Source organism: Belonocnema kinseyi, chromosome 6 (genome assembly GCF_010883055.1).
Source record: "Belonocnema kinseyi isolate 2016_QV_RU_SX_M_011 chromosome 6, B_treatae_v1, whole genome shotgun sequence".
Lineage (NCBI taxonomy): Eukaryota > Metazoa > Arthropoda > Insecta > Hymenoptera > Cynipidae > Belonocnema > Belonocnema kinseyi.
In genome coordinates, this window is record NC_046662.1 from 12,093,325 (window position 1) to 12,120,066 (window position 26,742).

The 26,742-nt window shown below is 29.4% G+C and overlaps 1 protein-coding gene across 2 annotated transcripts in view; it reads left to right on the forward strand.

Annotated features, from left to right (window-relative positions):
* The first annotated feature begins 19,672 nt into the window (after positions 1-19,672).
* Positions 19,673-26,742, forward strand: part of LOC117175127 (eEF1A lysine and N-terminal methyltransferase homolog) — a 55,990-nt gene continuing 48,920 nt past the window's right edge. For both annotated transcript variants that reach the window (XM_033364701.1, XM_033364702.1), the window contains exons 1-2: positions 19,673-19,812; positions 25,460-25,582. In XM_033364701.1, coding sequence (XP_033220592.1) covers positions 19,721-19,812; positions 25,460-25,582 — 215 coding nt within the window. In that variant the 5' untranslated portion in view covers positions 19,673-19,720. The remainder of the gene's footprint in view (positions 19,813-25,459; positions 25,583-26,742) is intronic.

Sequence of the window (26,742 nt, forward strand, 5' to 3'; positions counted from 1 at the left end):
TTCTTCAATTCCCGAGAATTTAAGTTCAGGTTAAATAACCGAGAATATGACAGAATTTAGGCGAATTTAAGAGAATTTAAGAGATTTTAAGTGAATTTAAGAATTTAAGAGAATTTAAGATTTATGATTTTTAACAATATTTTTATTGCTCAGGTTATATCAGCGGTGTTAAATATGAATTATATTCTAGCTCAGACATATTCAGGAATTTAAAATATGCAAATTAGTAGTCTCACATTATTTAATAAATACCACGAAGTACAATAAGAAGACCCTACTCCCGGAAAACTTAGACGCATGACATTTTCAAAATTCTCTGATTTTTCTTTGACTAATTTTTCATTTCAAATCATTAATATTCAAGTACCAGTATTTTAATCTTATGATATTTTTACCATGAAATACTTCATAATCGGAATAAAACAGTGTTTCATATACAAATTAAAAATTTTCAAATGTATTAATTTATTTCAAACAACAACAAAAAAAGTTTTTTCCACTTTGTAAGATGGCTTTTTAACAAAATAATTGATTTTTTAACATAATAGTTGAATATTTAACCTAAAAAGACGAATTACTAACGAAAAAGTGACATAGTTGATATTTTAATTTAAAAAAAATGAAATTTATACAACAAAAGAATTTTAAAACCAAAAAGACGAATTTCAATTTTCAAACAAAAAATATGACTGTTCAAGAAAAAATTAATTTTCGACGAAACTGGTGCATTTTCACGCAAGAAAAGGAATATACAAACTAAAAAATAATTTAAAAAAAAAAGACGAGAATTTTTAACTAAAAATGCAAAAATTACATTTTCTGTTAAAAAATGAATTCTAAACCAAAAAAAAGAAGCATTTTCCACTGAACAGTTAAATTTTCAACCAGACATAAGCCTTCAATAAAGAAAAATTTCACAATGTAGTTTAACTTTGACCCAAGTAGTTTAATTTTCAATTAAAAAAGATTAATTTTCAACAAGATAACTGTTCAACTTAAAATATAAATCTTTAAAAAAAAAAGTGATTTCTTAGCAAACCAATTCAACCAAATGTTTTAAACAAATTAGTTAAATTATCGAAAAAAGAAGCACGATATTTAACCAAAAAGTTGCATTTTCATACAAAAAATGAAAATTCTTCTAAAACAGATGAAGTTTTAAATCAAAAAGATAAATTTTTGCAAAAAAAATTGTTGAATTTTCTATTGAGAAAGATTTTAGTCGAGTTTCCACGATCAAACTATGAATTTTTTAACGAGAAATAATTTGCTACCAGAAAAATTAAAATTTTAATCCAAAAAGACGCATTTTTAACCCAAAAGGATTACTTTTAAAAAAAATTGTTAAATCACAAAACAAGTTGAACTTTCATCCAACATAGATTCCAATTAACTCAGTAATATCAAAAATTGAATCTTTGTAATAAAAAAATAAGTATCTACGAAAAAAATTGAATTTTCAATCCAAAAGGACGAGTTTTTTCAACAAAAAAGTACGAATTTTTAACAATATAGTTAAATTCTTTATAAAATAGTTGCATTTTTATCCAAAAAATATCAACTTTGTACTAAAACAGATAAATTTGTAATAAAAACCCAATTTTTTTATAGGTGGAACTTTCATCCAGAAAATATTTTAGTTCATTTATCAACACCAAAACATAAATTTTCTATGAACAGGTGCATTTTTATCAAAAAAAAATTTAATTTCTGCTAAAACAGGTAAACTTTAAAATAAAAAAGACAAACTTTAAAAAAAAAAGAGTTGAATTTTCAACCGAAAAGTTCAAGAAAAAATGGAATTTTCTATTAATTAAAATAAATTCCGAGATTCTCATAAATTCTCAGAGAATTCATTTCTCGGTTATATTCTCGGTAATATTCTCATTCTCGTTATCGTCCTTAAAGTAATATAACAGGCTCAGAACTCTACTCCTTATTATTCCTTCGTTGTTGAATTTATATTATACTTAACTGGGCGCCATCTATTGTCTGCTTACCCAACCTAGATAACTGGAAATGTTGGAGTGTCGGTCAAAAAAACTAACTTACACCGGCATCTGTTAGAAACTTATAGAAGAAAACATTTAATTTGCAATAACAAAATATTGAGGTAATTAAATGAGACCAAAAGTATCCTATCCTTTAAGTTAGACCAAATTACACACAGTATCCAAAATTTCTACAAGATCGTTTAAGTCGTTTCGAAGTTTAGTGGTGACAAACATCGTGACACGGGATTTATATATATATATATATATATATATATGTCTGTATGTATGTATGTATGTATGTATATGTATAACTTCAGGAAGAATAGAAAACCAAAAACGCGTATTTTGAAAAAAATTGTTGACTCACCAAAACGGAAAAATAATTTACAACCTAATAGTTAAATTATTCACACAAAAAATATTAATATTTTATTAGAGGAGATACATTTTCAGAAATCTTTCAAGCTGAACGCAGAAACATGCGAGTGCAAAATTTCAAAAATGTAGGTTAACAGGTTTAGATCGCGGATCCTTCAATTATTAATAAATTAAATTGTTTCAGGTGAAATTAGTATATTTACAATTAGATGAGCCAAATATTATTACTTTTGTTTTCAATTATTGTTTAAAAACTCAAGGTTCTTCAATTTAATGTAGAGTTAGAATTAAAAAATGTATTGACCAAAAATGTATGCAGAGAATTTTGATCTTTTTTGATTCTGAGAATAGAACATATAGTTGGGTTCTACGAATATTAGGCTATTGTTTCGTTACCGTTAAGAAAGCGTCTATTATCTTATTAAAAATAAGCTTTAGTCTATCTTTGCGCTACGGATAAGAATTGGGGTAACTTAATTTTGAATGAAGTTTAATAAACACGTAGAAGTGTTAAGAAAAATAAAAATCTTTAAAAATGTCTTGCCTTAAAAGTTATAGAAGACTAAATTAAATTAGAAACTTTAATACAAAATACTCGAGTTTTGAATTCGCAGGAAATGTTCTGAAAAGTTAGCCGAATTCTAATCCGTAGCGGAAGTATAAACTAATGCTCATTTGTAATAAGATTATAGATGATTTCTTAACGGTAACGGAACAACAGTCTAATTTTCGTAGAACCCATCGATATGATACAATGGAATGTGCAATTGAAACTTTTAATTTAAGGAATTTACGGAATTCATGGGATAACCAGAATTCACAGAATTTTCGGAATTCACAGAATTCATAAGTTCACAGTATTTATTGAATTCGCGGAATGCGCGGAATTCACGGAATTTACAGAACTCAGAAAATTCATTGAATTCACGGAATTTATTATTTAAAGAAATTCCGTGAATTCAATTAATTTCTGGAATTCACGTAATTCACAAAAATAAAGGAATCTGCAGAATCCAAAGAATGAACGAAATTCACAGAATGTATGACGTGCAAGGAATTCATGAAGTTGAAGAAATTCACGGTATTCATGAACTTCAAGGAATTCATAGAGTTCATAGAATACTCGAAATGTATAGGTATGTATAGGGCTTTTTTTGGGCTGTATTGCCGATTTTTGGGCTCTGCTACTTTTTGTGAAAATTCAAATTTTGAGTGGAGGTGCTGACTTGAATCAAGTCAGCACCTCCACTATATAAAAATTAAAAGAAAAAAAAATCAAACACGACAGAATTTTGTGCTTTTTTGGACTCTTGAACGCATCAACAACCAATTTCCAAAAACCACCCCTACGAAATATAAAACCACCTCCTATGTAAAAAATCAAATTCGGAAAAAACAAAAACACCAGAATTTTGGGCTTATTTTAGACTCTAAAGTGCATGAAAAAAAATTTAAAAACCACCCTCATTTTCAAAAACCACCCCCTCGCAAAAAATAAAATTTGCAAAATCCAAAATGCACTAAATTTTTGACTCATTTTAGAGTCTCAAATGCACTTAACATTATATTACAAAAACCACCCCTGTGTAAAAAAACGTCAACCTAATAATAAAAACTTAAACCCTGATGTTGGCACTTTTTGTACAGCCCAAAAATCAGAGACTCCATTTGAACCGTAAGATTCGAAAAATATCAGAGACTATAGTAACACTGTAATATTCCGAAAAAGATTGGTTTACACAAAATTATTTTTGATTGTTACAAAGGGACTGTTTTTTAACGTCAAGTGTTGGGGACCAAAAATCGGAGTAGGTATTTTTAAGAAGCCCAATAATCATAAACTCTACTGACACTGGAAAATTCTCAAAAATATTAACATTTGACAAAGACATATATACATGGTAGAGAAGGGTTGATTTTATACGTTAAGGGTTAAAGCCCAAAAATCGGAGTGAATATTTTCGAGGAGCCCAAAAATCAGAGACTACATTGACACTAGAAAATTCTCAAAAATATTATTTTTTGACAAAGTTATATACCATACGTGGTATAGAAGGGTTGATTTTATTCGTTAAAGGTTGAAGCCCAAAAATCAGAGTAGGTATTTTTGAGGAGCCCAAAAATCAGAGACTCTACTGACACTGGAAAATTCTCAAAAATATTAATTTTTGACAAAGTCATATGTATGTTGTAGAGAAGGGTTGATTTTATACGTTAAGGGTTGAAGCCCAAAATTGGGAGTGGATGTTTTCGAAGAGCCCAAAAATCACAGACTACATTAACCCTAAAAAATTCTCATAAATATTAATGTATATATAACCATGTATATATGACTTTGTCAAGAAATAATATTTTTGAGAATTTTCTAGTGACAATGTAGTCTTTGATTTTTGGGCTCTTCGAAGATACCCACTCTAATTTTTGGGCTTCAGCCCTTAACTTATAAAATCAACCCTTCTCTACCACGTATATACGAATTTGTCAAAAAATAATATTTTTGCGAATTTTCTTGTGTTAATGTAGTCTCTGATTTTTGGGCTCCTCGAAAATACCCACTCCAATTTTTGGGCTTCAACCCTTAACGTATAAAATCAAGCCTTCCCTACCACGTATATATGACTTTGTCGAAAAATAATATTTTTTAGAATTTTCTAGTGTTAATGTAGTCTCTGATTTTTGGGCTTCTCGAAAATATCCACTCCGATTTTTGAGATTCAACCCTTAACTTATAAAATCAACCCTTCTCTACCACGTATATACGACTTTGTCAAAAAATAATATTTTTGAAAATTTTGTAATGTTAATGTAGTCTTTGATTTTTGGGCTCCTCGAAAATACCCACTCTAATTTTTGGGCTTTAACCCTTAACGTATAAAATCAACCCTTCTCTACCACATACATATGACTTTGTCAAAAATTAATATTTTTGAGAATTTTCCCATGTCAGTAGAGTCTCTGATTTTTGGGCTCCTCGAAAATACCCACTCTGATTTTGGGGCTTCAACCCTTAACGTATAAAATCAACCCTTCTCTACCACGTATATATGACTTTGTCAAAAAATAATATTTTTGAGAATTTTCTAGTGTTAATGTAGTCTCTGATTCTTGGGCTCCTCGAAAATATCCACTCCAATTTTTGAGCTTCAACCCTTAACTTATAAAATTAACTCTTCTCTACCATGTATATACTACTTTGTCAAAAAATAATATTTTTGAAAATTTTCTAGTGTTAATGTAGTCTTTGATTTTTGGGCTCCTCGAAAATATCCACTCCGATTTTTGGGCATCAAACCTTAACTTATGAAATCAACCTTTTTCTACCACGTATATATGACTTTGTCAAAAATTAATATTTTTGAGAATTTTCCAGTGTCAGTAGAGTTTATGATTATTGGGCTTCTCAAAAATACCTACTCCGATTTTTTATCCCAAACACTTGACGTTAAAAAACTGTCACTTTTTAACAATCAAACATAATTATGTGTAAATCAATCTTTTTCGGAATATTACAGTGTTACTATAGTCTCTGATATTTTTCAGATTTTACGGTTTAAATGGAGTCTCTGATTCTTGGGCTGTTCAAAAATTCCAACATCAAGGTTTAAGTTTTTGTTATTAGGTTGACGTTTTTTTACACAGGGGTGGTTTTTGTAATATAATGTTAAATGCATTTGAGACTCTAAAATGAGCCAAAAATCTAGTGCATTTTGGATTTTGCAAATTTTATTTTTTGCAAGGGGATGGTTTTTCGAAAATAGGGGTAGTTTTCAAATTTTTTTTCATGCATTTTAGAGCCCAAAATATGTCACAAATTCTGGTGTTCTTTGTTTTTTCCGAATTTGATTTTTTACATAGGCGGTGGTTTTATATTTTGTAGGGGTGGTTTTTGGAAATCGGTTGTTGGTGCGTTTAAGAGTCCAAAAAAAGCCCAAAATTCTGACGTGTTCGATTTTTGTTTGCTTTCAATTTTTATACAGTGGAGGTGCTGGCTTGATTCAAGTCAGCACCTCCACTGAAAATTTGAATTTTCACAAAAAGTAGCGGAGCCCAAAAATCGGCAATATAGCCCAAAAAAAGCACAAAATTCTGACATGAAGAAATTTTTGGGAATTTCGTTTGTGGAGGTGCTAGCTTAATAGACCTGAAATGTATGGTATTCATGGCATGTAGGGAATTTATAAAATTCACGAAATTCGTGGAATTTGCGGAATCCATTCAATTCACGGAATTAATGAAATTTGCATAATTCTTGGAATTCACCAAATTGGTAGAATTTGCGAAGTTCACAGATTTCAGTGAATTTGCGTCATTAATGGAATTTGCGAAACTTATGGAATCCACAGAATTCATGGAATTCGCGGAATTTACAAAATTCATGGAATCCATGAAATTCTTGGAAATTTCAGAATTCATGGAATTCACGGAACTCATGGAATTTATAGAATTCGCGGGATTCATGAAATTTGCAAAATTATTGCAATTTACGGAATTCATGGAATTCGCGAAATTCATTGAATTCGTAAAATTTATGAAATTTTCTAATCTTGTGGAATTCTTGTTATTTATCAAATTCGCGAAATTCTTGGAATTCGCAGAATTCCGTGAATTCCTTAAAATAATTAAATTCCGTGAATTTCTTGAACTCCGTGAATTCTTTGGATTCCATGTACTCCATTATTTCCGTGTATTTCTTGAATTATTTGAATTCCGTTAATTCCAAAAACAAAACCTTTCTAAATCTTTACCACTTTCTTCTACTAAAAATAGAATATAATTACTCGAGGAAAGTTTTTTTAAATTTTTTAACATTTTCTTTAATGTATAATGTATACCATTATTCTGATTAGTTCAGCGTGACATTTCAAGGTCACGAAGTTTTAAATAGGATTTTCAGTTTTTATGTCAAATTCATGCAACAACCCCATTTCTATAATCAAAAATGGGCTCATCAAATAGAAAAACAAATAATTTTTACGAAGAGAAAACAACTATAATAATCCGCTGGACCCGTCGGTTATGCGAGATGATAATCTGGTGTAATTCTGTGTCATCCACGGAATACACTTATGAAACGGAGTAATCCACCAGTGATCTAGAATAATCCAGTTAATTCGGAGTGATCAGGTAATCAAAGTAATTCACTTATAATCCAGCGTAATTTACCTATATAACCTATATACCTATGTAACCCAGGGTAACCCAGATAATTCGATGTAACTCAGGTAATCCAATTATAATCAAGCGTAATCCACATAAATCTAGAGTAATCTACTTGTTACTCAAGAAAATCCTGTTAATTTCAAATAATTCAGGTAATCCAAGTATTCCAGGTATTCCACTTACAATCCAGCGTAATCCACTTGTAACCAGGATAATCCAGTTAATTCGGAGTGATTCAGTTAATCCAAATAATCTACTTATAATCCAGGGTAAAACACTTGTGATTCAGAATAATGCAGTTATTTGGAGTAATTTAGGCAATCCAGGTAATGCACTTATAATCCAGCCTAATCAATCTATCGTTCAGAGTAATCCACTTGTATCCCAGGATAATCGAGGTAATTCGGAGTGATTCCGGTAATCCAAATAATCCACCTATAATACAGAGTAATCTACTTGCAACTCAGGATAATCCTATTAATTTGGAGTAATTCAAGTAATCCAAGTAATCCATTTATAATCAATCGTTATTCACCTACAATCCAGGATAATCCACTTGTCACTAGGATTATCCAGAGAATTTGGAGCGATTCTGGTAATCCACTTATAATCCAGAGTAATCCACCTAAGTCCAGAGTAATCCACATAGAACTAAGCATAATTCAGATAAACAGAGTGATTCAGTTCATCCAAGCAATCCACTTATAATCCAGAGTAATAAACTTGTAATTCAGAATTATAATCTATCGTAATCCATATACAATCTAGAGTAATCCACATCTAATCCTGATAATTCGAAACACTTTAGGTAATTCCAGTAATTAACTTGTAATCCACTTTATCCAGGTTATTCGGTGTAATTTTTATATGTAATCCAAATACTTTTCAACTACTTTGTTTACAAATTTCTTGTTTTTTTTTAATTAATTTTCCTAATTGGAAATGTAGGTATTCCAGTTTTTGTTAAAATATGATATCTTTTGAATAAAAATTTAAGTATTTTGTTCAATATTGGTCAAACGCATTCGCAGGATTTCAATTAGGGTTGAGTGAAAGTTAGTGGGAAAGATTCGAATTTCTTAAAAAGCATTTCAAAACAAAAACTTGCGTTGAAAAGTAATTTTTTTTAATTTAATATTTTGGTAGAGAATTTAAGTATATATTGTTAAAAATTAGTTGTTTTTTTCATAGAAAATTAATTCTTGCCTCGAAATTCCTATTATTGGTTCAAAATTCAACAATTTTGGTGAAAATTGAACAATTTTATTGAAAAATTCTTTTTTTTAATATTACGGTCTTCAACCCAAAATTTCATTAAAAATTTGTTGTTCTGGTAGAAAAATCTTCTTGATTAAAAACTCAACTCTTTTGTTAATAATTCGTCCTAAAGGTTGATTATTCAAATATTTTGTTGAATACAAATTTTTTATTTAAAATGTATTTTCTGAATGAAAATGTAACTATTTCAGCAAAATATTTATTATTTTATTCGAAAATTCATCTTTTCGGTTGAAAATGTAACTATGCTGTTGATAATTGTTTTGTTTTTTTTTAATCCAAAAAATTTGATTTGATTTTAATTCAAAAGAACTAATTTCCTAGGCCAAAGAGAAATGTTCAACAAAACATTCAAATTTTTAACCAAATAGTTGAATATTCAAAAAAACTAATTAAATTTTTTAGCGAATAATTAACTTTTAGCTAAAAAAGGTTTTAATTTTAAATAAAAAATAGTTGAATTCAACCAATGCAAAATTAATTAATTTTTAACTTCAAAGAAATAGTTATCAACAAAATAATTCAATATCGAACCGAAGTTTTTGCAAAAAAAGGGGAAAAAGAAGAATTCTGCAAAGTCCTTAAAATTTTTTTACATTTAATAAAATCCCTTAAATCTTTTAAAGTTTCTTAAAATACCTGAAAATCCCTTGAAATCTTTAAAATGACCAAAAAGAATTTTATATCAAGTCAAAGTGACTTGAACTTGATATGCTTTTCTTTCATAAAAGTTTGAGGAACTTAAAATTCCCTTCAGTTCTTTTCCAATGTCTAAAAAATAAAAGATATTTTTTGTCATTTTTCTTCGATTCCAGTTTTTCAAGTGATCATAAATCAGAAAGTGAAATATATTCAACCGGAACGTCATGGTAAGAGATATGCAAAAACATTCTCTGGCGAGAGAAAAATGTAACGTCGACTAAACTTGAAAGGATTTCACGGATTAAGACGCGATAACGAGCTCCCATCTTCCTTTTTTTTCTTTTTTTTACCCTCTCTTGGAAATTCATACATAAGAGGATGAACGACAGTGCTGATGTCGTAATTGGCTGATTACGCCGCGAGTAATCTGTTTATCGCTCTGGTTGTATGACACTTGGGGCGCATTTGATATTCCATTTTAATGATGCTCTTTCAGATCAGAAAGACAGAAAGACATGGAAAGGACTGGAAGAATCTCAAAAGAATTTATACATGTTGAATAATATATTTTACTGAAGACCAATGAGGTGGAAGACAATTTGAAAATTAATCAAGATTCTGTACAACCTCTTTTTGGAGAAAGTGTTCAATTGTATCTGATTTAATTAGTGTGGCAGGGATGATCAATGGGATAATAGGAATCTACCCTCTTCTTGAAGAAAGGAACTGAGTCCCACGCAACGCCAATTGTATTGGATTAATAGTTCATCATCGAGAATCCCTTATTCTGCAAATATGATTGTAATTGGCTAGCGGAAAGAAAAGTCATCGACCCTCACAGATGGCAGAAATATTGGACCGTATTAATTTCAAGTCGGCAAACAAACATTTATTTAGCTTTTCAATTTTTGAATACAGTATCTGCTCTCCTCTCCTCAACCTTTTATATCCTCAACCGCTCCTAGACCTCTCCTCTACTCTTCTCAACATCTCCCCTACTCAACCTCTACTCTCGTCAACCTGGCCTCGCCTTTCCTCAACCTCCCTTCGCCGCAAACTCGACTCTCTTCAACCTTTTCTCTTTTTAACCTTTTCTCTTTTCAACCTTTATCCTCCGAAACCTCTTCTTAATCTCTACTCTCCTCAGACTCTACTCTCATCAACCACTTATCTTCTCTCTTCAACATTCCCTTTCCTCAACCACTGCACTCTTCAACATCTCTTCTCCTAAACATCAACTTCCAAACATGTCCTCAACTTATCCTCTCTTCAACCTGTGCACTCTTTGACCCCTTCTCTATCTCAAGCGCTCCTTAATCTCTAATCTTCTTAAACGCAACGTCCCAACCTCGAATCTTCGCAACTTCTCCACATCTCAAACTCGTTTCTCATCAATCTCGTCTATCATCAATCTCTCCTCATTCTTTCCTCTTCTTTCCTTAGCCTCTTCTCTCCTCCATAACTACTCTTCTCAACATCGCCTCTTCTTCATCAACCTCTACTTTGATCGATTACCTCTCCGCTCCTTAACCTCTACTCTCCTCAACTTTGGCTTTCCTGAACCTTTCTTCTTCTCAAAGTATTCTCTCTTCAACCTTCCTTTTCCTCAACCACTTCTCTTCCGAATATCTCTTCTCCTAAGCCGTAAGTCCAAAACTTTTCTGAACCTCTTCTCTCCTTAACCTCTTCTGTACCGAACTTCTCCTGTCCTCAACTTCTCCTCTCTTTAAACTCTCCTCATTCTCAAACATTCCTTAACCTCTTCTTTCCTGAACCTCCACTATCCTTTATGTTTTTTCTCATCAACCACTCATCTCCTCAATATCTCTTCTCCTGAACCTCAACGTCCGAAAATCTCCGAAACCTCTTATATCTTGAACCTTTCCTTTTCTCAACTTCTCCTCTCTTTAACCTTTCCTCTCTTGAACTTCTCCTTAATCTCAAACCTCTCTCATCAATATTTCTTCTCTTCAGCCACTCCTCACCTCAATATCTCTTCTCCTAAACCTGAACATTCAAACCTCCCCTAAACCTTTCCTCTCCTGAAGCCCTTATACCCTGGACCTCTCCTCTCTTTAACCTATCCTCAATCTCTAATGCCCCTAAGTCTCTCCAGTCCTTAAACTAAACGCCCCAACCTACCGTCTTTTTAAATTCTCCACTTCTGAAGCTCTCTTTTCCACTTTTCTCTTCTTTTTTTTCTGTCGTATTGTATCTTGTACTACCTAATCCTATTCTGTCCAATCCTATCTTATCATCCCCTTTTTTCGACTCACCACAACTACTTTCCTTACCTTCCTTCACCCTTCCTTCATCTTAACTTCCCCTCCTCTACTTCCATACCCTCCTTCCTGCCCTCTATTTGCCCTACCCACACTTTCTCATGCTTGTCCACCGCACTAGACTTTCCCTTATTTTACCTCCTCCTGCCCATCCCAAGAAAAATGTACGATGGACGGATGCACAGTGAGGTGAAGAAAGGTCTATGGACCAAATGATTTTTTTAAGACGATTATTATACAATTTTAACTTTTTTCAGCAATATAGCTGATAAAATTCTCTATTAAGTTTGTATTTAATATCGCGAAAATAGAACAAATTTTTTTTTTAATCTGAAGAGTCACAATTTAAAAAAAAGACTTGTATTTATTTCAGGATATCTAGAATGACTCAAACAACTATTTAGAAATGTTTACCAGTAGCAATATAGTTTTTTTAATTCATTTAATTTGTTATTAACAAATAAGTGCATAAAAATAGTGTCGTGTGATTGGCTGCGTTTCGTGATTTTTTCACACTAAATGTGAACAGTTAATGGACAGAAAGTGTTTATATTAAATTAATGAAAGTTATTAAAGAATTTGTTGTTTTACAAACAAATTTTGTAAACATTAATCCACATCAGGTACTTATAATGTAATAAATCAAGTTTTTCCTACGGATTCGCCCAAAAATTACACGGCAATAGCCCCCAGTTATTACTTTTGGTCAGCCCATAACAATTGCTAATGGTTTAAATAAACTTGGTTAACAAATACATTGTTGGGCTAATTTTTGACGCACAATTTTTGTTCTTTCAACGTAATCAAATATGAGCAACTAATATATAAACTGTTAATACATTTGGATAAGAATCAACAATTATTATTGTTAAAAATATTTTTTTTTAATTTTCATCTTCTTATGAATTTAATAACAAAAATTTAACTGTTTTCGAAGTATCAACAGGCATTTATCAAGCAATGACTCTTCAATGACGATCAATAATAATTGATTATTTTTTCTACAAGCTATTTTTCAACATTTCAACTTCGTTTTTTTAACATCATTATTTACTTAAAATTGATTAAAATTAATTTTTATCATTAATTTCCTAACTATTTTTAGTCACTTCGCTGATAATAATTTATTTTTAATGTTATTAATAATGTTATAAATTATTCCTTAGCAATAACACGTTGTTATCATAGATTCGGAATCGTCTTAAAATAAGAACTGTTAATTCTTTATAAACAAATCCTATTAACAAATGTATTATTTCAATATTTTAAATATTCAAACTATGTTCTTTTAACGCATTCAACTGCTGATTACTAGTTTTTAATCTTTCTTTTGAATTTTAGAAAGACATAAATTATTGTTATTTTTATTGTTATTGTTATTAACAATGACATAAGAAAATGTATCTATTCTTATGTAATTGTCAGTGAATACCACAAGAAAAACGGAATTTCTAGTTTAAAACGCATAAGACATGAAAAATTTTATTTCTTGAAAAATATCTAAATAATGCATTTGTCAATTAAGTTTCTTGAAAAAATCATTAATTTTTATTGATTATTAACATGGAGTCATTGCTAAATAATAAGCTGGTAATTACATCTAACGAAGCGAACTTTTTTATATATAAAAACAGAAGAAGGTAAAAGTTTGTTTAAAAAATTGTTATTAACAATAATAATTGTTCAATGGTCACTAAAACGTCATTACAAAATGATAAACTGCTTATTTACATTTTATTAGGTTAAAGGACGTAAGTTTGTACATTAAAAAAGCCCAATGATGCATTTGTTAATTAAGTTTATTCAAACAATTGCAACGTATTATAGATGAAGAGTAAAAAGTCAGTACCAAACAATCGACTGTTAATTCCCTCGAGGAACTAACCGTATTTCAAAGATAACAGTACATAGAAAAAAACGTAATTTTTTGTTTTTTAAATGCATAAGATGATAAAAAAGTTTGAAAAATTGTATTAATAATAATAATTAATCATTATCATCTAAATGTCTTGAAAAGTTAGGAATTACTAATTATCATAACTGCATTTCACCGCCGACTAATCTTTGGTCGATTCATTTGGAAAAACTCGATGTGTTCCATTAAAAATACCTGACGTGGGCAATTGTTTATCAAATTTGTTTATAAAATAATAAATTATTTTATAACTTCCATTAATTCATCATAAAAACACTTTTTGTCAATTCAATCGATTTTTAGCACCTGTATTAGTCAAAAATCAAATCAAATAAAATGTTCAATTTTTAAGAAATAAAGAGTTATCTTCTGAACATCGATTTACCCGAAGCTATAAAGTGCTTAAACCGACTTTTTGAAGAAAAAAAAAACAATTATTTACACAAATTAAATTTCTTAAGATAATTGAAAATTGCTTTAAATTATTTGCAATCCCTGCTGGCAGATGTTGAATTAAAATTTCTAGAAAATTTGCAATTTCTTTTTTCTTCTTTGATTGGGAACCGAATTGGGCGGATCTTACAATTGGGCAGATGGACCCTCTGCAAAAAAAGTGTTTTCGGACTACCCTACCGCCCAATTTAAAATAAATTCGGTCATTTGTATTTTGTGAAAACAAGTTCAATTCGCATTCAAGGACCACAATGAATATGAAATTGTTAAAGAAAAGCTTGAAGTGTCTATTCACTCTTGTGAGATAATTCTTCGATCCACAACCTAATTATTATCCTTGAGTGGAGATCGTGGATACACAGTAGCCCTGTATTGTATCGAGAGGAGAATCAGATCCGTTCGGTCAGTCAAATTGTGGAAGGAGCTAACAAAAAATAAGGAAGGAAGGCAGGAAGGAAAAGGATCAGATATGGGGAGAAATCGAGGGAGGAGGGTGAAAAAAGAGAAAAAAGAAAAGAGGGGATGGAGAGAGAGAGAGAGCGAGAGAAAGAGATTGTTATACCTAAACAAATCGGAATTGTTTGCAGTGGCATCGTTTTACGCATGAGGCCGCGGGTTCTTTATTCTTTTCTCAATTCGAGTTTGAGCCACTTGAACGAGCTGAAGTGTAAGTGAATGCGAAAGGGAGGCGATGTCGGTCGCTCGTCGGTCACCCCCGAGGCTTTGATCTGTGCCGATCTCCGGAACTACTCCCCTTTTTCGCCCACTCTGATTCTCTAGAACGAAGCTAGTATAGGCACTCACTCTTATTCGACATCATCTAAAAGAATGACGCTCGTCCTGATTTTTTAATTCTGCCCGTACCGATCCACTCGACGAGCCCTGTCAAGTACTGGATGCGACACGGGACGCGGCATGTTTTGTCGGAAGGCACTTTATTAAAACCTCGTTATTTGTACGATTCTAGATTGTACGTCAAACGTACCATTGTACCGTGTCACGATCGGCCGAGCGCAGATCATATGACACGAGTCATGATGAATCAACTAGCGCTTCATATCCATTCACTTTTTCTTCACAGGCCGCTATTCCCGTTTCACATTCTGTATATATATATATATAAATATGTATATATTTGTATATATATATATATATATTTTTTTTAAGTTCAAGCCGTTACCAACGCTGCCGTCGTTTCAGCAATTCTGAGGAAGCCTTCAGAGAAGATCTTTAGAGACGATCACGAGGACCTCCAGAGCCTTTGCCATGGGTCTCTAGAAGCTCCCACAAAGACCTTTAGAAAGTCCCATGAGGGCCTGAAGAGCTTCCCACAAGGATCTCTGAAGCCTTCCCCGTGATTCTGCAAAGCCTCCTCCGAAGACACCCAGAGGCCCCTAAGGTGATCTCTAGAACCCTCGAAGAGAACCATCATAGCTCTAGATGTAAAACTCCAGAGGCTCCCACGAGGAGCACAAGAGCCCTCGCCGGGAGCCTCTACAGCCTTCCTCGAGGGTCTCCAAAGCTCACGACATGAGCCTCTAAAACCTGTCACGATGGCTTTTAGAAGCTGCCACGATGATCTCCATAGCCCTTGACTAGGACCTTCAGAGCCTTCAATGTGGGCCACCAAAGCATTCTCACGAAAGCCACCAGAGCTTCCACGATGATCTCTAGATCCCCCAACGAAGACCTCCAGAGCCCTCGTTGTGGGCCTCCAAGGCATTCCACAAAGACCTCCATAGACTTCCACAATGATCTCCAGGGCACACAAGGATTTCTAAAAAATTTATGTCGTCCTTCGAAGCCTTCTACGAGGAACTCCAAAGCCTATGACAAGAGCATACAGAGCCTCACACGAGGGTTTGCAGAGCCTTCCACGTAGTCGATAAGAGTCTACAAGGGCCTGTTAAGCCTTCCACAAGTCTCTTCGGAGTCTCCTGAGATTCCACGTCTCCTACTCGGGGTCGGGGTCAGAGCCTCTCACGAGGGCCTCCAAAGGCTCCCCGGAGGACCTCCAGAGCCCTCGTCCTGACCCTCCAAAGCATTCAACGAGGGTCTCCAGAGAACCTTTTAGTTCCTTTTGGTGTTAAAATGACTTCTAAATTTTTTCAGTATTTAAAGAATAGGGGTTTTGCAAATCTAGTTTTTCAACAACAACAAAAGTTTACTTTATTGTCATTACCGCTTATAAGGCCATGTGACAAGTGGTTCACGTGACCAGATTCCTAGCTTACCGACAGTTTTTTTATTTCTCAACTTATTTTCATAAAAAGCGCTACATCGAGTTGAAAATTTGGGATAATAATTAAGAAGCAATAAGGAAGGCAGCTCTGTTCCTAAATTCTAATGAATAAGGAAAAAAAATTTTATAAATAATTTTTTTTTCGTTTTTTCTCAATTATTAAAATTTAAGACCAGAACCCCCTTTCTTAGTACTTCTTATTTATTATCCCAAATTTTCAACTTAATGTGGCGCTTGGTGTGAAAATAAACTAGAAAATGAAAAAAGTGTCGGTACATTAGGAATTTGGTCAAATGGCCTTAATGGTTTATTTTACTTTATCATGTCTAGATAGTATTGATTTTAGTAAAATTATATCACCCGAATTTTGGACTGGATATTTAAAATAATATTTTTTAGATGGGACCCTAAATATATATTTCTTGCGAAATGGGCGAAAATGGACTTGCGAGATCCGTGAATATATTTTTTTAATTCGGAAAAAAATCAGGAATCATTTTTACACATAAAGGACAATTTTTTAGTGGAACGTACCCGAGCTTCTTTATCAAGAGTTTAATTAATGAGTTCTATAATAAATACCTTTTAGGGCGACAAGTGCAAACATTTAGGATTGAAAGGGTATTTCATTCAATACTTTTCATGTATTATCTTGAAATTTTTAAATTGTTTGAATATTACTATTTAGAGGTTTGAAAATACAATTCGACTAAATTAAAGTAGACTTTCGTTATTTGACAGCGCTAAATTTGAATTTGAAATATTTGGTTAATTTACATTTATTATCCAAAAATTTTATTAATTGTAAATTTACTGATTAAAGTGTGTAATTTATTTGTTCTGCAAATGAAGTGACTTAACAAACCCTAATATTATTATACCTTATTTTGAGATCTTTGAAGCTTGAAAATAAGCTATTGCATAGACATTTTTTGGACAGAAAATGATATTAATCAAATATTTTAAATTCAAATTATTTTTATTACGATCAAATCACAATCAAAAAAACATTTATGATATTTACTAACTTTTCCGTACTCGCTGAGCAATAAAATTCAACTTCTGCTTTAATAACAAAAATTTAACATAGCAATTTTTAAAACGTAGTGTCTTTTCGGATTAAATATTACGAAATGAAATGTGGGCAAGAAGTGGAAGTCAGAGGAAATGAGGGGTAAAAAGTAGGGGAAATGAAAAGCGGAAGAGTAGAGAAAGTGAGAGGAAATGAGGGATGAAAAATTAGGTGAAATGAACAGTGAGAAAGTTGCAGAAGTTAAGGAACATGAAGAGAAGAAAAGTAGGGGAAGTGATGGAAAACTACGGGTATGAAAGTAGAGGAAATGTTGAGAAATGAGGGGAGTGAACATTGGATAATGGATGAGCAATTAAGAGAAGAAAGTAGGGAACATGAGAGGTGGGAAAGTAGGTGAAGTGAGATGAACTAAGGGGTAAAAGCGTAGGAGAAGTGAGAGGGAATGATAAGAGTAGAAGTGAGAAAAAATTAGTTGAAAGGATGTGCGGAAAAGTAGCGGAAGTAGGAAAATTTGGGGAAGGAGGTTAGTAGGGAAATTTTTAGGAAATAAAGGGAGTAGGGGAAAGGAAAGAAATTAGGTAAAGTGAAAATAGGGGAATTGATCAAAAAAGGACTACCAGGAAAGTAGGGGAAATGAGAAGTAAGAAATTAGGGGAATTTATGAAAAATAAGGGGTGCAAAAGTATGGAAACTGCTGATAAATGAAGGGTGGGGGAGTAGGAGGAGGGAAAGAAAGTGAGGGCATTGAAATTAGGAAGAATTAGAGGAAATGAGGGAACAGAAAGCAGGGAAAATAAGAGGTAAGAAAATAGGGGAAATGCGGAGTAGGAAAGCAGGGGAAATGAGAGGTGGGAAAGTAGGTTAAGTGAAGTGAAATGAGGGGTAGAAACTAAGGGAAAGTGGGAGGGGACGATGGAAGAAGAAATAATGGCAAATTAGGAAAAAGGGATGAGAGGAAAAGTAGGGGAAGTAAGAAAATATGGGGAAGAGTGAGGGTGAAATAAGGGAGAAGAAAGTAAGGAAGAAGGGAAATGAGGGTTAATAGGGGTAAGTAAGGGAAGCAAGGAGAAATGAGGAGATGGGAAGTAAGAAACGTGACTGCAATCGAGGGAAAGTAAAGGAAAATAACAGAAATTAGAGCGAAAAGTGGAAAGGAAAGAGGAGAAGGGGTGTGTTATCTGGGAAAGCGAGGAGAGGAGAATAGTAAAAGAAGAGGTTGGGGAAGGTGCCGCAAAGGGAGAACTGAGGACACGGGAAATAGTAGATATTTTGGATGACAGAATAAGGGAAATAAGGGGAGGAAAATTAAAAGGGATAAGGGGAGAGGAATAAGAAAAAATAAGAGGAAATAAGTGGAACCAAAAGAGTTAAGTAGCGTAAATTCGGGAGGGAAAGTAGGGGAAAGGGAGTGTTATCTGGGAAAGCGAGGACGGGAAATTTTGGAGGAAGAGGTTGAGAAAGTAGGGAAAATTAGGGACAGTAAAGTAGGTGAGAGATGGGAAATGAGAGGAAGGGAAGTAGAGGAAATGGGGAGAAGTGGGGAAGAGTATGTAGGGGAAATTCGTGTAAGTGAGAGGAAAAAATATAAGAAAACCTTGAAAAGTAACAGATTAAGAGTCTTGCCATTTTCATTTATAAAAGCTTTTATATTTTATTGCAGATGAATTTTACATTTTCAACATGAAAAAGTTTCCAAATCACCAAAAATATTTTGAAAAAATATATTTAAGGTTTCATTGAGAGTTCCCTGAAAAATGATATTTTTCCACATATATATATAATAAAAATTGATAAAATTTTATAAATCTAAAGCGCTTTGACACATTATTTATATTTAGTTACAAGACTGACATTAAATTTTTTTAAATTCTCACATTAAAAAATATTTATTTATATATATTTGTATGTGTGCAGCCTCAGAATTAAAATTTTTTAATGATTAATTTTAAATTGACTAAATTAAAAAAATCCCGACAATTTCAAATTAAAGACTAATAAATGTTTAAAATTAAAAAAAAAAATCCTTTTTATAATTGTAAACGTTTATTAATGCATGAATGGGCTTTAGTTCCTTTTGTTTATTCTCTCAAACTTTCAGCTCGATACCTTATTCCGTGTAGAAGTGATATGGTAAGAAAATATCGGTAAGGTAGGAATCGGATAACAGAATAATTATCTCCACGATACTCACAAGTGTCGCCATCTATGAACCTTCACAGCCAGTATGAGCAAAGCGCCGTCCATAAGGAAGGAATCTGTAATGCAGATATATCAACAAACTTGTAAACTAACCTAGTTAGTCCGGTGAATAGGTTATGTTTGGTCACGTTTTTCAAATCTAGAATGAACCTCTTGCCAAAATCTCACGAAGAATTTAGCCAAGCTGAGTATTGGAATACATTTTTCAAGAAGAGGGGAAAAAAAGCTTTCGAATGGTAAATATTAATTTGTAGAATTGATTTATAAATTCCGACGCGAGAACCTGAGTGTTTATCTCGCCCTTTTTCGACAAGAATGAGAAAATGACACCAAAATGTAACTTGACATAGTAATTTTAATGTTATTTTAATCTCATTCTAAAAGCTGATCTCTGAATAGGAAAAATTTATTACAACACTGCAAATTAAATATAACTAGCCTTATTATATGCGTGCAAAAGCGCGCGGGAAATATTACATTGTCAAATAATTATAATATTCAAATGTTAAACAAGATTTTCTAAGTTTATTTGATTTTAGGGTTATATAAATATAACTTTATTAAGATTCTTGAGAAAATTTACCAGTTGTATTTTTAACCAAAAACATATTAAATAATTTCAAAAAAAGACGAAATTTCTACAATATAAAAATAATTTTATAACTCGAAAATGTGGATTTTCAACAAAACAATTGAATTTTTTAACCCGGAAATATGAATTTGAAAATGAAAATTGACTTTTTCAACTAAATGAATTTTTTAATCCAAAAATATGAATTTTTATATGAAGATTAATTTTTCTTCACGAAAGACGAATTTTGAACTAAAATAATTAATCTTCAAACTAACAAAAAAAAAAAAAAGATTTTTTAACAAATTAGCTTAAATTTGCATCAGGAAATTTAATTTTCAGCCAATAAAGATGAATTCTCAACGAAAAATGTAGTAGATGATATTATAATTTTATAAAAATATTAATTTTTAATTAAAAAAAAATAGCTGAGTTCATCAAAAAAGACAAATTTTTAATAAAATAGTTTAATCCGCCACTTAATAGAAAAGTTACCTTCCAACCACAAAAATTGGATTTTTTTCTAAGAATATTAATTTTCTACTAAAAATGAAGAATTTTCAACTAAAATAATAATTCTTCAATAGAAAAAAAAACTTTTTAAAAATTAATTTTCAAACTAAAAAATTAATTATGTGCCAAAGAAGACGAATTTTAAACCAATAAAGTGAATTTTTACAAAGTAGTTTAACTTTTAACCTAGAAGTTGCATTTTTAAACAAAAAAGATCAATTTTTGACGAAAGAAAAAAGAATTTTTTAAGTCATAAAGAGTTGAATTGATCCAAAAAGACGAATTTTCACCAAAAATTTGAATTTTTCACCCAAAAAAATTTTTAGGCCAAAAATAAAAATAAATTCTAGTTTGAGGAAAAAAATTATTATTATTATAGCTACATAAATATAATTTTCATATTTTTCTGGTGAAAATTTAAAAAGATTTTTGAACATTTCAAATTTGTTTATAAAGTATGTGGAAAATTTCGAAGAAGTTTTTTTAATTTTACAGAATTTCACAACGTTTTAGAACAATTTTGAGTCAGTTTAAAAGATATTGAGAAATTCTTCACTGTTTTTTGACATTTCTAAAATTTCTAAATATCTTTTTAACTGACTTAAGTTATTCCTAATATTTTGTTAAAATCTTCGAGATTTTTTTTGTTGACAATTTTATCAATATTCTGGAATATTTTTATATCTTTAGAAACATGTTCTTAAAATAAATTGTGTAAAATTTAAAAAAAAATGCATTTTTTTAAATCAAAATTTAAGGATTCCACATTTGTTTGAAAATCAACTTTTTTCCGTTGAAAATTCGTGTATTTTGTAAAATATTAATGTCTTGAGATGAAACTTTAATTATTCTGTTAATAATTCTTTTTTTTTTTGTCAAAAAATATTTTTGTTTGCCAGAAATAGAACTATTCGATTTTTTTTTTAATTTAACTTTTTCAGTGCAAAATTCATGTACCATGTTAAAAATGTGTCTTGTTTCATACTTATTAACAATATATTGATCTATTAAAAATTCATATAACTTTAATTTAAAATCGATAAATATTCAAAATATCAGTTTTAAATTTAAGAGTTTTAGACTTAAATATTCCTAATTCCTTGAATTACGATTTCGTTAAAAATGCATGTATTTTGTTAAAAAATTGAATTATTTGTAGAAAATTAATCTTTTAATTTTATAATTAACATTCTTCTTTTAAAATTAATCTTTTTTGTTGAAATTCAAGTTTTGCAGGTAAATGCTCACAATTTTAGTCAAAAATTCATCTATTTGGTTAAATATCAATTTTTTAACTTAAAATTTAATGATTTGAGTTTTGGTCTACATTTTTTTTTCTTTTTGTAAAAACTAATTTTGTTTTTGGTAATTCAACTATTTCAGTTAAAATTTCATTTTTTAAGTTGATGGTTCTTATGTTCAAAATGTTCGTTTGAAATTTAACTATTTCGTTAAAATTTCATGTATTTTGTTAAAAAATGGATTTTTTTGTAGATATTATTTTTTTTAAATTCATCTTTTTGGTTGAAATTCAAGGTTTTCAGGTAAATGTTCATAATTTTAGTTAAAAATTCATCTGTTTGGTTAACTATTAATTTTATAACTTAAAATTTTATTATTTGAGTTTTGGTTAACAATTTATTTTTTTAGTAAAAATTAATTATTTTTTTGTTAATGCAACTAATTCAGTTGAAAATTCATTTTTTAGTTGAAAGTTCTTATGGTCCGTTTAAAATTCAACTATTTCGTTAAAAATGCATGTATTTTGTTGAAAAATTAATTTTTTATAGAAAATTAATCTTTTTATTTAATGAATTAATATTCTTGTTTAAAAATTCATCTTTTTGGTTGAAATACAAGTTTTCCAGATAAATGTTGATGATTTTAGTTAAAAATTCATCTGTTTGATTAAATATTAATGTTTTAAATTATAATTTAATTATTTGAGTTTTGGTCAACAATTTTTTTTTCAGTCAAAATTAATTTTGTTTTTGGAATTTCAACTATTTCAGTTGAAATTTCATTGTTTAAGTTTATAGTTCTTACGTTCCGTTTAAAAAAAATTAAACTATTTCGTTAAAAATGCATTTATTTTGTTAAAAAATTGAATTTTTTGTAGAAAATTAATCTTTTTATTTGCAAATTAATATTCTTGTTTAAAAATTGATCTTTTCGGTTGAAATTCAAGGTTTTCAGGTCAATTTTCATAATTTTAGTAAAAAATGCATCTGTTTGGTTAAATATTATTTTTTTTAACTTAAAATTTAATTATTTGAGTTTTGGTTAACAATTTTTTTATAGTAAAAATTAATTTTTTTGTAGAAAATTAATCTTTTTGTTTAAAAATTAATATTCTTGTTTAAATATTCCTCTTTTTGGCTGCAATGCAAGTTTTTCAGATAAATGTTTATAATTTTAGTTAAAAATTCATCTGTTTGGTTAAATATTAATTTTATAACTTAAAATTTAATTATTTGAGTTTTGGTTAAAATTTTTTTTTGGTAATTCAACTATTTCGTTAAAAATGAATGTATTTCGTTGAAAAATTAAATTTTTTGTAGAAAATTAATCTTTTTATTTAATAAATTAATATTCTTGTTTAAAAACCCATCTTTTTCGTTGAAATTCAAGTTTTCCACGTAAATGTCAATAATTTTCGTTAAAAATTCATCTGTTTGGTTGAAAATCAATTTTTTTAACTTAAAATATAATTATTTGAGTTTTGATTAATCTTTTTTTTTAGTAAAAATTAATTTTGTTGTTTGGTTGAAAATCCGTTTTTTTTTTTGTTTTTTTTTTTTTGTTTGAAAGATAATTTTTTCAACTAAAAATTAATTATTCCATTTTTGGTAAAAAATTGATATTTTTTAGTGGAAAATTGAAGTATTTGTTTCAAAATTCATTTATTTTGCAATGTTTTAGTGTATTGTGTTAAATGATGTTTAGAATACACGTCATGAGTTAAAATAAATGTTTGAATTTTACCGCAAATATGAATATTTTACTTTTAATTGTCTGAGAAAAATGAAGAAGGCCGGGAATTTTATGAGACCGGGAATAACCGAGACTTTATAGTGAATTTATTTTTTTGACGGGGAATTTATTCATTTAAAAAAAAATCCATCAAACTTTGATTTCCACTGTTTTTTAAATAATTAATTAAATTGTTATCTTCTTCCATTATAATATTATTGATTTTAGAATGCTTAATTCGAAAATTTTCCACTTTAAACATTTTTCATTTGAGATTCTTCATTTTTAAGTCTACATTTTAATTTAAAGAATTTTAAAATGCAGTTTTGAAGACTGAAACAATTAAAAATTAGAAGAATTTAAAACCTTAGATTTTTTATGAAAAGGATTTTTAGTTTTTTATATACTATTTTCAATTTTAAGGTAATTTCAAAATAATGTATTCAAAATCAAAGGCTTTTATTAAATTTAAAATATTATTTCTGTCTAAAATATTCCATGTTTAAACCATTCAATTTGAAATGTTTTAATTAAGAAAAAGAAATTTTCTTTTAATATTTAGAAATATCTGACTCTTCATTTAAAATTAGTAATTATAAATTAAATATTGAAAACTAACCAAATAAAACTAAACTTTGTATGTAACAATTTTAATTATTTTAATTTAAACGATATAATTTTTTAGTCAATTTGTTGAATTTTGATGCATAAATAACAATTAAACACCTATTATTCTTAGACAAAATTCGAGTAAATTAAACATATATTCAAAAATTATGAAGAAATTCAAGTATAATTAAAAATTTTAAATGATTTAAAATAATTATTTTTAATTATTAATTATTTATTATTAATTTTATTTTATTATTATTAATAATTATTTAAATAATAACATTCACCGAAAAATTCTGGCTATTCATACCGAAATTTCGGTGCCGATAATCCACGACCTAATTCTAAATTAAGTATAATAGATTTTGGCAGATTTCGAACAAAAAATTTAGAAGATTTTTAAGAAATTTAAAAGGCTTCAGAAGAATAAAAAACATTTTCTAGGAAAATGAAAATAATTTTTTTATTTTAAAAAAAATTAATTTTAATAGAATTTCTAAAAATATTTGGAAAGCTTTCCAAAATTATTAAACATGAATGTGGAAGATTTTAGGGAAAGTTTTTTATTCGGTGGTAACAAAAAATCTGTAGGAAAAATTCAATTTTATTTTAAAAAATGCTTAGAAGTTCTGAAAAAATTTTTTAAATAATTTAGAATTTTAAAAAAGTGAAAACAACATGTAAATGTTTCAGGATTTTCAAATAAAATTTGGAAGCATTTTAAGTATTTTGAAACTATTTAAAATTAAAATAATTAAGTGTAGTTTTTAATTTAAGAAGTGTTCAGCTTACAAAAAAATTTAATTGTTCAACTTTTAATGTTGCTACCTTAAAATTGCTTTAAATGATATAATTCTTAAATTTTTTAAATGTTTTGATTGATTCTTTAATACGGTGCATTGAAACTGATAACGTGAATTTATATTTTTCGAACTGAATCTTAATCGTTGAATTCTGTGATTTATAAAAATTAAACAATTTCAATTTAACAGTTTAACTGCATTTAATTAAAAATTGTTCAGTTGCAAATTTTTAGTAGTTGGTTTAATTTTTAGCTCAGTTTTTATTAATTTCAATAGCCATTTTTTGGCTTCATAGTTCGATTTTTTTAATTTCATTGACCGTGAAAAATGTTTGTGATTCGGGAAAAACCGGGAATTTTTTTCTTTTATTAGAACGGCCACTCTAGTTCTACGACACTAAATTTTTTTCAGGTATGGTGAATATCCTGAGCTTTGTTCTTATTTATTTAAGTATATTAAATGCAAGGATGATGTTTTGGTTGTTGGATGTGGAAATTCCACACTCAGCATGGATCTTTATGATGCTGGTTACAGGTACAATTTATTTCACTTTTTCTTATTATTTTCATTAATAATTTGCGATCAATCTATAATAGGGTGGTACCAAAAAGGCTTTATTTTTTTTATCAAATGAGGCTCCAACAAAGTGTTTCTTTTTCTGTCAAAAGAGGATAGGCGAAAATTAAAATTGAAAGATTTTAGGATATTTTAAATGATTCCAAGGCGTTTAAAAAAGCTTTGAAAAATTTTCAAGGAATTTCAAAGGATTTGAAATATTTTTTGGTAATTTAAAGCATTCCTAGGATTTTTTAAGACATTTAAATCAATTGAAAGGATTTCAAAGACTATGAAATATCTCAAGGTTTTTGAAAATATTTCAAACAATCTTTAATATATTTCAATAAACTGAATGGATTCCAGAGATTATTTTTAAGCGTTTTTTTTATTTCAAGGGATTTAAAAAAATTGCACAGTACGAAATGATTTTAAGAATTTTTAAAAAAAATCGTACGATTGTAAAGAATGTTTGAAGATATGGAACGATTTTATAGGGCCTATAAGATTTTAGGATATTTTTAAATGATTCCAAAGGATTTTATAAAATTTACGAGGATTTTTAGGTGTTTGCAAAGATTTTAGAAAAATATTAATTTATTTTAATAATTAAAAGGATCTTAAAAGACTTGCAATATTTTACAATATTTTTGAAAATACCAGGAAATTTTTAGTAGTTTTAAAACATTTCAATAGATTTGAAAATATTTAAAGTATTTAACGGTAGTTGAAAATATTTCAAGACATTTTCAATTGTCAGTAGCTTAATGGAATTTCAAAGGATTTGAAATATTTTATGGTAATTTCAAGCATTGCTAGGAATTTTTAAGAAATTTAAATACATTGAAGGGATTTCAAAAACTGAAATATTTCAAGATTTTTATTTTAAATATTAAAATCAATCTTAAATATATTTCAATAAACTGAATGGATTTCAGAGATTATTTTTAAGATTTTTTTTTATCTTAAGGGATTTTAACAAAATTATCAGTATTGAAATATTTTGAGGATTTGAAAAAAATAATACGATTTAGAAGAATTTTGGAAGATATGGAACGATTTTATAGGGCCTATAAGATTTTTGGATATTTTTAAATGATTCCAAAGGATTTTATAAAATTTACGAGAATTTTTAGGTT